This window comes from Gavia stellata, chromosome 1, assembly GCF_030936135.1.
Source record: "Gavia stellata isolate bGavSte3 chromosome 1, bGavSte3.hap2, whole genome shotgun sequence".
Classification (NCBI taxonomy): domain Eukaryota; kingdom Metazoa; phylum Chordata; class Aves; order Gaviiformes; family Gaviidae; genus Gavia; species Gavia stellata.
The window spans coordinates 131,006,249-131,021,623 of NC_082594.1; the positions used below are offsets into that span (position 1 = coordinate 131,006,249).

General features: G+C 36.6%; 1 protein-coding gene across 1 annotated transcript in view; it reads right to left on the reverse strand.

Moving 5' to 3' along the window:
* SPAG17 (sperm associated antigen 17) overlaps positions 1-15,375 on the reverse strand; it is a 111,994-nt gene that overhangs the window by 51,369 nt on the left and 45,250 nt on the right. Inside the window, exons 11-19 of the mRNA XM_059819935.1 lie at positions 14,913-15,050; positions 14,717-14,830; positions 13,122-13,272; positions 11,236-11,466; positions 9,134-9,222; positions 8,357-8,473; positions 6,635-6,789; positions 1,903-2,087; positions 144-238 (exon numbers count right to left, since the gene is read on the reverse strand). Of these exons, the coding sequence (XP_059675918.1) occupies positions 144-238; positions 1,903-2,087; positions 6,635-6,789; positions 8,357-8,473; positions 9,134-9,222; positions 11,236-11,466; positions 13,122-13,272; positions 14,717-14,830; positions 14,913-15,050 (1,275 nt within the window). The remainder of the gene's footprint in view (positions 1-143; positions 239-1,902; positions 2,088-6,634; positions 6,790-8,356; positions 8,474-9,133; positions 9,223-11,235; positions 11,467-13,121; positions 13,273-14,716; positions 14,831-14,912; positions 15,051-15,375) is intronic.

Consider the following 15,375-nt stretch of genomic DNA (forward strand, 5'->3'; position numbering starts at 1 on the left):
ACAGGAAATAAAGTATACAAAAAATAGCCAAGAGCAGAAAAACTAAGAAGACTGAGTCAAGCCTATGTAAGAATGAAGATTTACCTCCCTGGGAAAGCAGTGTTATTTAGTCCATTTCAGAAACATACATATTTTTGCCTCACCTTTAGAGAACCTTCTCTGATAAAAGGACTTTTTTCATTGTTGGATTGAGATTCTGGAATGGTGTCTGTTACGCTCGCAGGTCCTGATGTGCTGCCTTTGAGATATGAAAGGGGAATAAACGAGGTTATAAATATATGAAAATGGAATAATTAAAAAAATGGAAAAATAAAAATAAAATAAGTGCAAGTAAATAAAAAATATATATTTGAAAATAGTAGAAGAATAAAAGTAGAATAAAGAAAATGTTAAAATATTTTTAGAGATAAAATAGAAAGTCTGTTTAGGTTAGAAGAAACTTATCTGACAACTAGTATCACTTGATAGTCATAACTGGGGACCAACTATGCTAAACAATATATCAATATATTTAAAGACTGACTCTCTGCTTCTTGCTGTTGAAGGCTTTGTTCCTGCAACAAGTTTTTTTTAATGCATATAAGCAACGCTGAATAAACAATAAGCAGTATTTATTACTTTTGCTAGTATCACTGTTCTCGAATTCAGACCCAGGGCTTTAACCAGCTCACCAAACGCCAGAACAAGCTCAATACCAGAGTCATAGGTATGACAAAAAAGTGAATAAATGCTGTCTGAACCTTCAAACCTTCACTAAAGAAACACTTACCATATCCCCTGTTTACTATTAGGGCTTTATAGCATCTATGACACATGAAAAGGGTATCTCTCTAGGTGTGTGGTTTTATATCATGCTTGGATACCCAATATTTACCTGCTAGAAAAGATAAAGTACACTATCAGAAACTTCTAGTTAAATTACTTTGTATTAAAAAGTAGAAATTGCAGTGTGGGTTACAGCAGTGCCAGGGAAACTGAAATCACCTGAAGACACTGTGGCCCATCTGCACATCCCAGCTAGAGGTGATCATCTTCTTTCAGCAAGTGAACTTCTCTATGAACCATATCTCTCATGAGGCACCAGATGGGCAAGATTAAATCTAGCTCCTGTGACAGCTAGATAGGTACAAATTATGATTTAGAAGTCATAACCGTCCTTTCGGTTTCCAAACTATGATCAGACGTATTAATTGAGTTGAGAAATAACATTCCTATTTTTGTAAACGCTCATTGCTAGTACTAGAAGGTTTCAAAGTGCATTCTCAAGGTGAACAAAGCAACAGCTAAATAACAACGAATCATTGTTGATGCCATTTAAATACACAAATAGACAATCTGGACAAAAATTCTTTTGTCAAAAGGGGTTTTCAGATTTTGCTGCCTGCTCAACAGTTACTGGGTGAACTGCTTACAATTCTCGCTACCCAAAATTTTGCTTGTAATTAAAGTTTGCTCTGCAGTCTAGTCAATTCCAGTTTCCAGCTTTAGCTTCCAGCCCACAGCTTCTGACTTCCAGCTTTTATCCGGCCCTTTTAAAAAGGAATTTTCCTGAACCATGTTGACAACTTTAACTACCACTCATCTCTTCATATGTTCAGTTGTCTAAACAGAGATTCATATTTGTATGTAGTCCTTAAAGTAATTCCATTAAATAAACACAGCTATTGTAAGTGTAAATTGACATTAAAGGTCTCAGTTTTCAGAACAGAGGATGATGCAGAATATTTAAATACGTGTATTTAATTAATTTTGTCTATACAGATGTCTATATTTATGTCTATACAGATGACAAAACAAGGCTACCCTATGAAAAAATACATGCAATTCTGCTCTGAACAACTTTGGGTCCCAGCACTCAACATGAAAAATGAATTTTCTAGGATAAAACAAAAAGATACCCACTTTTGGCTTTCTTAGGGAAGCCAGTTTTTTTGACAGCACATGCAGACAATTCAAAAGGTCCTTCTGCCATGGCTTTTTCCAGTTTAAGAGACTCTATTTCCTTAGCCCTCTTCTCTTCCTGGTATTTGACTTCTTCCTCTTTCACCCAGTCTTCAATTGAGTTGGCCACCAGCTCGAGATAGTTCCTGAAAAGCACAACATTCCTCTATTTACCATAATACATTTTTCACTAATATGATTTCAGGTCAAACGAGATCACTTGGCTTCTCAGTTTCTTATACAAATATTATTCTATAACCTTTGAGAGAAGGCTTGCGTTTGACAGGGTTTCTCTCAGTTTTTACAGGGGCTCGTACTTTTGCCTGCTGGTATTTGCTTAATATATCCTACATTTGGGATTCTGGTCACCCTTTCTGCAAAGAGGTATTAGAAACTTGTCTTCCAAAGAATGCCTGCTCCCAAAGAAAATCCAGAAAGTCAGAAAACATAGAGACATTCAGTTTAAGAAAGGTTCAGACTCATTCTCCTCCTCACTGTTTTACCACCAGGATAAATTATTTTCTTAGTTGCTCTTGATTGATATTGTCTTTCAGAATACACTTAATTTGTTTGTTCAGCAACTGAGGTGTTATTCTATTTAATTTATAGCTCTTCTTTACCGGTGTGACAAGAAAGGTGTTTGGAAATTGTCATCCAAATCCAGATTAGAGAATCAGTGCACCGTAGCCTTACGTAAATTAAGAATATTCACATTTAACAATTAAGTTGAAGTGAGCACTGAATGACAAACTGATCCAGAGTTTGCAGCTGGTATCTGTAGTTGCATTGTCTATCTTCCAAAGGTGTCTGAAATGACTGCTAAAATAGTTCACTGTGAACAACTGCTTCCAAGGTAGGATGAAGCCTGGAAGTCTTACATGCAGTTGCCACTCAACCCCTTGTTTGGAGTGTTACCGTAATTCTTTAAGTAAAATTCTTCATGTGTACCCAGCTAAAAGGGGCTGTTAAAGAATGCATGAGATTCAGTTGTTGTGTCTTCATAATGTTTTGCATTTATAAGTTCAAGATGATTCAGTTGTATTCAAAAGCTCAGTATGCATTACAGTTTTTGGTTGCGAACATGTAGGCAGCACAACCAATTCTTGACCTCGTGACAGTTTTAAAGTTCTTATTGCAGCACTACATTGTACGTCCAAGAGAATGAATATGTAGGCTATCTACACACACTGTAGATGTATAAAGTTCATGTACACGAATCTCTCCCAGCTTCTGCAATGTAGGTGGAGCCTGCTTTGGGAAACTTGCGTGGAGAAACTGTTGATCATATACTCAATAGGGACAAGGTGACTCTGCTTGTATCTGAAGAAAAGCGTAGAAGATGTAAAAACAAAGGTGTTGAAAACAAAAGGCAAAATTAGGCTGGAACCTAGAGTTGCCAGTACTGGAATAACTCAAAGATGAATATACGTTATAAATACAAAAGAGATTATTCACATGGAAAATATTTTAGGGCAATGAAACAGTCATTCAAAGTCAAAAATACACATTCTATTAATATGTATTCTGATGTCACTACTGCCAACGTCTGACTCAGAATCATTTCTCAGAAAGGATTATTCTTTTCCAGTAACTTGTGTAATGTGTTTACTATGAAACAGTAAACAAATGTCATTAAGATTAACTTTGAGCAAAAGAATACTTTTGATAATGTCTGAATTCATTTGGCTTCCTGATAGAGTGGCCATTTATCCTAACCAGAGTTGAAATATTTTATACACACGTATCACTGCAGGTACATGTGTCCATGCCTTTGGATCCCCTTAGTCAGTAGCATCCACTGGATTTCACACGCAGCCTCCTGCTGCCTACCCTTTGAATAGCACAATTCCTGAATTTTTTGGATGTTCTACATGAACTACGGGACCTGATATATCATAGAGAAGAAGGAAGGGTAACCGCGATCTCCAGGAGCAAAAGCTGCTGCAACGTAAGAAATTTAATTTCCCCCTTGCATAAGAATTTGCTGTAACAGGACGCACTGTAACCAACCAATTAGCAGGTAACAGAAGTATATTCCAGACAGCAACTACGGAACAACCCTACAAAGTGGGTCTGTAGTCTACAAGATGTCACAATAAGAAGTAATAAGTAAACACAGGTAGACCATCTCTCTGTTAGTTCTCAAACACAGCATCTGTCGTGTGTTTGTAACTCTCCTGCAGTGAAAGTGTGACTCTTAAATACATCCCCCAAATTAGAATGATAGTAATTTTAATAAAAGGAAAATCAATAAATTGTTAGTAAACTCATCAGGAGTTTTACAAAGGTAAAAACTAGTAATACTACCACTTAATTAGTAAGTAGGGTTTGTGCCTGTTTCTGGCAACTCAGCAGGATCTGGAAGCTAATTGCAGGCAAGAGCTTGAAGCACGCCAGGTATTTAAAGACTGTCTTCCACAGAAGTGTTATGTTGCTTGGAAACATACACTAGCAAATATTTATGATACTTTGTCTGGAAATCTGAAATTATCTTTAGCAAAAAGGTTGAATAAGGTCAGAAAATGTGCTGATTATTTTGCAGAGAAAAGGCAGGTATAGGTGCCACATAACAGAACCAAATGAGAGCCCACAGCTCTTCAAAGATATTAAGTAGCATATGTAGCACTGATAGTTGAATATTTCTATGAAACAAGAGCAAAGCCAAACCTCCTTGTTAGCTTTCATGCCACTTGCTTTAGGAACTCCTTGCCGCTTCAAAACAGAACCTGATGAAGTGTCACTGAACAAAGATAGCATGCCCAAGCAGAAAATATCTTTAATGTCTAAGCCTTGTTTCCAGTGTATGTGGAAGAGTAAGAAGGAGGAAACACATAGCTATTTCATCCTCAACTGAATTATAATACATCTACCGGAGAACATGCTTCATTCCTTCTTTGGATGCAAAATTAGCAACTTTTGTTCTGCAGGTATCAAGAGCTCTTCCCATTTCTCAATTAGCCTTGAACTGACTATTTCAATGCCCTTTCAAGGTGACCAGCCAAATTGTTCTAGGACCCCACAGATGAAGAGTTGTTGTTTCAAGGAGAAATGCTTCCTGCGGAGGTCTGGTTCCTCATTATCTGCTCCTACAGACAACACAACAACATATGCCATTGCGATGAGGTGTCACTCGGTGTATGTAAACACCACGTGACATGTTAGATGTACTAGGGTATGTGACCTGGTCTCCAGTGTCTGTTCCAAAAGAGTATGGGTCTCACGCCATATGTGTCAGCCCTGTGCAGACATCTCAGATACACCAGGTGTTTATGTTTAAGCAACTCTAATCAGGCCCTTGATGTCCAATGCCCCAGAGAAGAGTGAGAATACCTGGCAAAGTAAACAGCTCTGGGCTCCAGTAGACTTGTATAATAGATTTTGAGACCACTGACCCTCTGCCTGGGTCTATCTGAATGCCAGACCCAGGTTTACTTGAACACACCATCTTCCACTATCTTTTGAGGAAGACTTCAGCTGTTACATACATGCAAAAAAATTGATTAACCAGACATTTAGTGGATTTGCCCAACAACCACAAAACAGCCAGCATTTTCTCCAAGAAACTTTGTGTTTCTGCTGGTAAATCTCTTCTGGCTCTGGTCCCAGTCAGTGCTTATCACAACAGCCTCTTTTCATGGCAAATAATTTAAGTCCAAGTGCCTGGGAAGCTGAGATGGACTCGCACAGAGTCCCTTGACTGAGAGTAAAGATATGAAATGCAATGCAAAATATGTCTTCAGGAAGGCACACTTTGCCTATTTAGCATTCAAACCTGTTCAAATATAGAGGTACCAACAAAAGTTTCCATTAAAAGATTCCCATATTCTGATAAATGAGGCACTGAACTTAGAAAGGGATGTCTGCAGACAAATTGGGGGGGGGGGGGGGGGGGCAGTGGTGTTGGATAATTTGCTTGAAATTCTGTTTGCTAAATCAAATCTAATTAATCCATAGAGCACCAGAGTGACATAGTTAAATATAGCTCAGTTGTCTCTCCATGGCATTGTAACTTCTTTGCATATCAGTACATGGACACATATTCTATTTTCGGTCAATTATTTGGAATAGCAGTTGGATCCACGTCATTTATATCGCTGTTTCAGTGCAAAAATGTATTCCAAAATGAATAGGTCCACTGACAAAAGCTCTAATAGTGGACACATCAACCACTTGCATACCTCTAACTGGTAAGCTGATAGTGACAAGGAATTAAGAAGAATGTAGTATTCTGTGAAAAAAATTACTCTAATATTAATAAAGGGCTTCTAGCTTTTCTCGAAAAATTTTCCCAGGGACACTCACCGAATTTATGTATACATAGTTGAAAAACATGATAATTATATTCTTAGACAGAATTTGCTTTTTAACTTCCCTCACCTGAAGTGTCCTCAACATAATTTCCTTGATGTGGCTATCCCTAATATAACTTTGCATGTATGTGTGCATTATATATATTTTTATAGTTTGTGGTAAGGAGTCACAGACAGTTACCACATAGTTCTCCTCACTTGGAAAAACTTTGTCTCAACAGAATTCTTTTGATACAGGACTGTGTTCCACCTGTGTGACTTGCTTTCTCATAAATGTGTTACATCACGGTATCTTTCAATTTCAAAGCTTTGCCCCAAGCATAGCCATGCAGGCTTTAATTGAAAATGACTGTGAATGAGACACAAAAGATAAAATCAATTACCTGAATCCAACATTAGAGTGCAATGCAATATCCCAAGTCTCTTGGCACAACCGATACTGATTCATAGGATTGTGAAGGACCACTAGCAAAGAGTTATCTTGGGTATGATAAAAGGAATCAATACATCTATATTCTTGGGATGCAGTATGAAGAACCTGAAAAGGAAAGAAATAAAAGGTACATCCTCCCTGCAGACAGAAGCATATGTGCAGATTTTAGCAAAAGGGGCTTCAGAACATCATTCTCCTACAAGATGTACACAAAGCATTTGGATTCCAGCAATCTCAAGTGTTCAGGCAGGTGGAAATTGAAACTCCACCCCTATTCATACTGAGAAGAGGCAGGCACTACGCTCCATCTTCTGAGACTGACCATAAATGAAAAAGTTTGGCTAAATAATAAACAAATAAATTTAAATATTAAATAAATACTTGAACAAATCTAATAAAGTATTTAAATAAATAAATAGTAAATAAAAGTAGAACTATCATATACCAGGTAAAAAGAAAGCAAATTCACTTTTTTTAGCTCAGTTAAGTTTACCTGCTATAATGTAATATATACTAATAATATAATTTGCTATACTATGACCTGTACATCTCTGAGATTTACTGTGTTCTACATTATTCCACTCTGATCTGTACTGCCCCGTTTTCAATGTTTACATTGTCTGCAGGCTGAGACTTATTTTGTAGTTATAACTAGAAGAAAGCCTTCTTTGAAACTATTATTTTTACAGAACTATGCAACTGAGGTAAAACTGAAATCATTCCAAACAACAAATATTCTCTTTAAACATGAAAACCTTAATATCAGCTGGTGCAAAAATTATGTTCAGATGTGACATGTAATATAAGGAACTATGGAAATGTTCTTACAAAATGTTATTTTCTGTTGCAATAAAATGTTATTTTCTGTTGCAGTTATTTTCCATCAGAATCTTTTAACTAGATTCACTAACTACTGACAGTTCAGTTAGTATTAGCTATTTATGTTACATAAGAAGGAATTTCCCATGTACTGAAATGTATGAACAGATTTTAAAGTTGTGATGCTAAAGTGGTGCTGAAAAACTCCAAGCAGCCTTCCCTTCACCCATCTGCAACATGTGTCAGGATGAAATAAGAATTGCAGCATATGAAGCTCAAGGCAGCGCAGGAACTAATAATACACTCCTCCCAAGAAGATGCCTACCAACTTAAGCCATCTACACTTGAACTTATCTTTCACATTTGTTGTTCTGTCTTTCTGCAAGATGAGTTTTAGTCTTTAGCTTGCAAGATTTCTACAAATGAAGCTTGTAGCCCTGAAAGGGTGAAGTACCATTACAACAAAACTTTCTATTTGCCCACAAAACATATACTGAATAGGTATTTGAAAAGCATGCTTTCATATACACTGCACTAATGAGTGCCGTAACTGCCAGGGAGGATCACCCCTAAGGGCAAGATCATTTTGTCTCCATCAAACGTTTAGCTAAAAGACTCGCTTCCAAAAAGGACAGCTGCAGTTTGGCCAAACCAGGAAATAAAAACCCATTACAAACTAAATTTCACAGAAGAAACTGAAAAGCAGCTAAAGAACAATGGGTTTTGGTAAAAATGGAAAAGAGATAAAACTGAATTAATTATCTAGCAAGGAAATACCCTGTACTCTGCTACTAATTCTTTTACAGCATTCTGAGGGGTGACTGTACGTATAATATTGTCAGTTCACAGATACCTGAAGAAGAACATGGGGTTGAAAATGCTCAGCGAAACTCCAGTCTGTTAAACAACGCCTCTGTGTCTTTTTTATTTCTTCTAAGTTCAGTCCTAGGCCATAATTCTCCGGACTCACCTCAAAATACACCAGAACAAAATAAAGAATATCAACATTTCAGTGTCAGTTGTATTAAATTAACTATAATCTTGTTGACTTAATAGACAGCATCCCATGTTGCATCACAGTTAATTGCATAATGCTGCACATGTGTAGACCCGTATGACGCTATTTAATTAAAAACACAATTACTCCCAAAGGTTTTTGGTCTTGGCTTTTTTATTGCAAACATAATCTAAATATTTTTATTATTAGGTTATATGTTTTTGAGTTCTGTAAGCAATTATGAATATTTAAACATGTCCTATGAAGTAATTTTAAAATTGCTATATTTATCCAGGGCTGTATGGCAGGCAGGTGTTTCTGAAGATGCCAAACTACACAGTCTATTAGTGTGACACGATTTAGCAATTTCTCTCAATCTGTCACACTATTATTGGACCCCTGGTATTCAGTAAAACCAGCATAGAATTGCCATTAGTAGCTTCACCAAGACCCATCACCTTAGAACTCAAAGAAAGTGATTTCATAGTGCTTATGGCACTATTAGCCAAATATCACAAAACTAGCATTTGTATGCAGCATTGCAAAGGAATCTCCAGTAACATGTCCTGGCACTGAATAGTATCTTCTGCTGTCTCATGCTACAGAGCAGTTTTTTCCATTCCTCACACTTGCCATATCAGAAATGAAAAGATCCAATTCTTTGTTCAAACCAGGATCAGCCAGACCATCTCTTCCATCTTTGCCATTTGTTTCTGTATGTCCTGGAAATTGAAAGCAGAATTTCAAGAAGCGTTCCAGAAATTTCAGCCCTAAACACTAAGGTTAGAGTGATGCAATTTCCTTAGCCTCCCTGATGAGATTGCCATCAAGTTGAAGCTTTCTTTTATGACACCAGTCCAGTAAATATATGATCAGCTCTGCCACACTTCTTTCCTAATAGAGCACTTTAAAATCCAGGGACAAGTGCCAGACAGTTCATTGAAAAAAAAAAAAAAAAAAAAATTTCTTTAATAAGACCCACTTAAATCATCCTGTTATTTGTCCTATGCTGGTCTTGCATGGTGAGGAAGATTAACAATACTTTAGGAAGTGTCCTCAAGACTCATATATGAAGAACCACTTTCCTGCTTACTATACAAAAGAATCAATAACAAGCATTCCTTTGCACAAATGACATAAAAAAGAAGGCAAAATCAGTTGTTTTTATGTTTTCAGGTATTTTTGAAAAATCCAGAATTTTAAACTTCAAATTAATTGGATTTATAGAGTTCTACAAGCTACTGACAGAATGTTACTTCTGCTGAGGATCTGACCAGTCATTCCTGATAAAGTATCGTTACAATGGGCACCTGATATGAATAGGATCACACAGAGACTAACTTCAATGGTCTCATAATTTTTTAAAATAATTTCCTTTTAATAGAATTATTTATGCCCAGAGTTAGGGCAGAGGTCACTAATATTTGATCAAAATTCACATGTACAAGAAAAATAGTCTGCCTGGGAGAAAATACTCTGGAGGATATTTGTTTGTAAGAAGCTCATAACCAGCTCAGCTTCCAGACATATATCTGTTTACTGACTGCTTTTAGAAGACTTAAGAAATCTGAAAGCAAAAGTTTTCTCTTCCTGGTATTTGCTTTCGTGTTGCAGAAGTGATGAAATGTTGGAGGCTATGTTTGTAACTGCAATATTTAGTATCGTGACTAGCATAAAAGTAAAATAAACTAACACCCAAAAAAGGTTCCCAAAATTTGGAAGAGAGGCAGATAAGCAGGATTCATTTTGTCTGCTCCAACCTTCTAAGGAAAGGATCCCATCTAAACTGGTTGCCTAGGCATCTATATTAGGAAAGCATGGGCAATGTCATGAATCTAAAGGTATAGCAGCTTAAACTGACCTAATTTCTATTTTTCTCACATCCCAAAAAAATAATCTCTTGTTTTTAACGTTGCTTTTTGGCCAACACTGCTCCAACACTGCTCCAGGCCAACAACTTTTCATTATGCTAGAACCTGCAGAAGGAGATGTAGAACTTGCAGAAAATTCACTCTGTATTGTCTACAAGAGATTTCCATCTCCGATCTTTATATCTAAAATGTTCCCATTCTAACATGAATGAGATAGTTATAATGGCTCAAATGTCACACAGTAACTTGCTGAAGAGATACTAATTGCACAGACTGCAAATGAAGTAAGAAAAAAAATTTACAGGAAAAAGTATGTATGCATGTGTAATTACAACATATAGCACACCTTTTTTTAATTTTCAACTTTTTATATCACCTTCTAGAGTCCTCACGTGTAAGTTATATATCCTTACCACTTCCTAATACTTATTCACTAGTAATCATCTAATTAACCTTATACATCACTTTTGATTTCACTCCGTGGTTGCTGCTGAGTGTGTAAAAACTTGGCTGCCATCAGAACTCACAAGAGCCTGTATTCAGAAAGGTATTTAAGCACGTCTTATGTCTCTAAAATACATTTGATGCCATAAGCAATAAAACAGTTTTCTAGTACATACTTTTCTACAGATATTATTCTAAAGAGTTGCTTAAATAAGCTGTTAATGTTGACATACAAAATAGCTAGCTTTTGTCTTTATCTAGTAATCCTACATGGATACTCAATGTACAGACTATACAATACTTGAAATTCAGTGATATGTACAAGTAAGAAAAATCACAGCCCTGAAATAGCAAATGATACAGTAAAATAAATAGCAGATTTAAATTCTTCAGGAGTAATGTAAACAGAGAGGTTTTTACCAGAGCCTCTTGGAGATTTCCCACTAAGCTTCTTTTCCATAAGGAATAGTCGTCTCAGCTGTCTTGCAAACCGGGCTGGATTATCCCAAGGGATATAAGGCACTTCAGAATCACCTCCAACCATAGATCCAGAGCTCTCCAGGAGACCAGAGTCACTCAGCCCAGTCAGCCTCAGGCTTTCAAAAGTAAACACTCTGAAGGCTCTTTCTACTTCAGCCCAACTCAGAAGTTCTAGAAAAGAATTACAATCATTAACTGAAAATGTCCTTATGGCTCAGCAGAAGATAAATAGAAGACTATGAAAGTGTATTGTTCTTGGCAACTCTGCAAAAGCCAACAACAATTTCCTTAATGGTATTGGATCAAATTATGTGAGCTACATTTTACGCTGCATTCAAAGTTGAATGCTTCCAAATTGCAAAACGATACGCCTAGCTATTAATCCGTCTTAAATGAAGTGTTTCCTACATCTGAATACCTCTTGGCTCATTAACTTTATATAAATGATGTTGATTTTAAAATACTGAGTAGACTTTATCAAACCAGTTAACAACTAGTTATTTTCAGTTCATGAAAAGGCTTTTTTATTATCTATAGCTTCTCAAACCAAGCGTCAAACGTTTTCTTCTCTTCAGACAAAACTTTACACATAATTTGTACAGAAGTATGGAAGGTGCAAAGGCAATAATAAATCCTATTTACGATTGTATGCATTGGTGTCCATGTAACAATGATAATCACAAGAAGGACTGACTTTTAAGACAGGTAGTTCAGTGCCCAAATATACGAAGAGTCTCTTCAGTTTGAAATGTTTTCTCTTTACGGTAGTTAAACACCCAAGCATGCCACACATCTTGAAGATGTTGGATATCTCATCTCCTGTTCAAATCAATCACCTTCTTGATAGAAGTGAAGACATTGCTAGCTAAGTTAACAGTTGGGAGAGTTTGGCAGTATAGTATGGTCCAGTGAAGACCACCAAATCTGATACCCATCAGCTGGAATGCTACAGCAATACAGGATACCTTAATAACTTAATGTCCAAAATGAACATACCAACAACTAGAAACAACACAGCGAGCGTAAATTAATCCAACACAAGGGATTTCAGGACTGAACGGCTGTGAAAGTACCTTCAAATCCTGTGCCTTCTATGATAGCATAAATGTAACCAAAGGGATTTGGATGTTTATATTTCTTAGAAGTCTAGTGCAAACTTTCAAAACTACCTAAGGGTATTTATGCAGTCTTTGGGATTGTTTCACAGTGTACGTCATGGTGGTATGCGCACTCCAAGAAAAGGTAACTGCAGAAGTGATTATGGTTGAAGAAGTGAATGTATTCTTGGTTTGATAAAGAGACTATTATAGAAGCCATTTCATTATTAACACCAACAGCTTACACAGAATACATTCTGAAAGCCATTTATTGTCGAATAAAAATCTTCTGCCTAAGACACCTGTGCTCCTCCACCAAAAGGGTGTTGGTAAATAAACATACAGCTTATGTCAGCGTTTCCCAAAATGCATTCTATGCCCTATGATAAAAAAATAAATTTGTACAACTATTTCTTTTTCTCAGATTTAATAAGTGTTTTTATGTTTGTGAATATAAATAAATACATGAGTTCTAACATACTTCCAGCTCTTAGTCACACAGTATTTAATACTCACATAGCCTTGCCCATTAACCATGAAACTGAGGTCTAAAGTTAGCCTTAACTTGTATCATAGGCTAAGGTACAAGCAAGAATGTGAAAATTGGAAATTCTGCAACGGTTTTAGGCAGCTGAAAAAACCTTGTCCCAAAATTCCTGCTATTTAATAGGATCATCAACCAGAAGAAAAAAATGGAAGTTATATCAACGAAAAAGAAAATCAGTTTACCACTTGTACAGTAATGCATGAGCTCATGAACTCTGGCCAAGCGTTTAGTGTTGTTTTCAGTTGAAGGAAGGGTGAAATGGATAAGTTCTGTAAGAGGCAGTTTATCCATCATTTCACGTTCAATCTTTTCTGGATTTAAGTTCTCCTGGACCTGGAACAAAACCCAAAGTACCATAGTTAAAGTAAACTTTCACACCAGTGGATTTCTAAAAATTATGTTCGAATAAAGAAGTCTTTATAGCAAAAGACATGAGCATGTGCTTAAGTCAGTTGGACATAAACATAAATTTGAGCATGTGCTCACAGTGTGTTATTGAATCATGGTGTCAGATATTTTAGGCAGAAAAACTGAGATATAAGAGAATAACTGACAGTATAACAACAGACACTTGTTAGAAGATATTTGCCTGTGCTAGCTAGACTTAAAAATTCTGGAATACAGAAATATGTACTGATCTATTCAGACAGGCAGCGGGTACCTTCCACATATCTTTCAGCTGGTCTGTGCTACTTCTCATAGTAATGAAGTCTGTAAACTCGTTCCTCAGCCTATATAACCCTATATATTTAAGGATTTATCTTTTGAGACTTACCGGTACCTTTCAGCTTCGCTCTTTTTAGTATTACGCACTTACAGTACCCTTTTCTTGGACCTTATCTTCCAAACCTTTTTCCTCCATCCACTCCTCAAACATTGTGCTATATCCTGAATTTCCTCTGCAGCAAGTACATTATATACATCATGCATATGCCTGCTAACAGCATCTCTCTTGGTGATTACTCAGTCCTGCCTTCTGCAGAGTACCTTCAGCGTGTCAAGCTCGATTTGTTTCTGAATACTGTTTTAATGGGTGGTTGCCAAAGTATTCCACAGACAATTTGTAATTCATGAAGCCAGGCAGACACACCTTAGCTGTGAAATCTAGAACTGTACTATCACTTGTATTGCCTTTCAAAGTTTAATGGTAAAACTACACCCTGGCTTTGGAAGAATTTGAGGAATTCATAGTGGTTTTTTCGTTCAGAAAGTCTGGGAACTGTTACTTTGAAATAATCCCAAACCTTGCAGTCTCTGAACCCTTCTGCCTTTGTTAGAATTTGGCAATGTCTTGGGTATGCACTGCGCCCCAACTGTTTAGCCAACCTGAGCACACTTCTTGTGTTCACTAACAAACTCTGTATCTTTTCTCATACTTCTCTACATCTTAGCATTTAATCTAGTCTACACGCTAAATCACTGTTATCAAGTTAGTAACTAATTTTCCACAGTTTCCTCAGTGTTTGACTAGAGTAAATCAACAGAGTTCTGTAATATCTCTCATCTATGCCAAAGGCTAAACATTCTTATTAATAATGCAAACAGATCACTAAAATCAATATAATGCTCTATGTTTGTGAAGTGTTCTCTGTCAGCAGCAGTAACCCATTGCTTCTTAAGCAGACTAAACACATGTGTTAGTTTATCTATCTCAGCAGGAAAAATCTAGGCTATACTGTTCTGCTTTGTAAAAACACCACTCCATCCTTTCTAGGGCATTGAGTATTCACTACCTGTGGACTTTAGAACTGTTTATATATGATAGGTAGCACTATACCTTCAGCAGGTGCAACCGCTGAGCCAGGGTGTCATGGTAGTTAAATAAGAGAGGGTACTTGGGGGTCACAGTCTTTTTTTCACTGTATTTAGGAGAAAAGTAGTCATATAGATTCTGTTAAAAAAGAAAGATGTATTAAACCCCAATAATCAGATTTATTTGTCATTTTAGGAAATGAACAAAAGACAACACAAACCTTCTTTTCGCTCTTAGAAAGCGGAAGAGAAGGAAGGACAGATGCTATATGATCTGCAATGGTCTGATGTAGCCCATCTGCCCGGGGCCCTGGCACCAGCAGACTAGGTGGTGTAAGGTCTTCTTCACTTGCAATAACCTGGCAAATATGATAGATGTTAGCTTTCATTACAGTGTGACTCCTGCTTAACTTCATTAAAACTACCAAGCAGATCCTGCTATAAGCTAAACACACATCCATAAATTTTGTCAGGAAAGAAAACCGTAATTTTTTTTTCTACAAGTAGTAAAAATGCAATTCTCATGTTAGTTCCTACCCAAAACAAAGATTGTGGAAAATGGAATTAAATGTTTTCTCCTATTATTCACTTTTGGAAGCATGAGAAGAAAAATATTTCCAACTTGAAATGTTAAGAATTGTTAACAAACATAGATAATTAAAAACTGATTGTGTATCAGGTGTT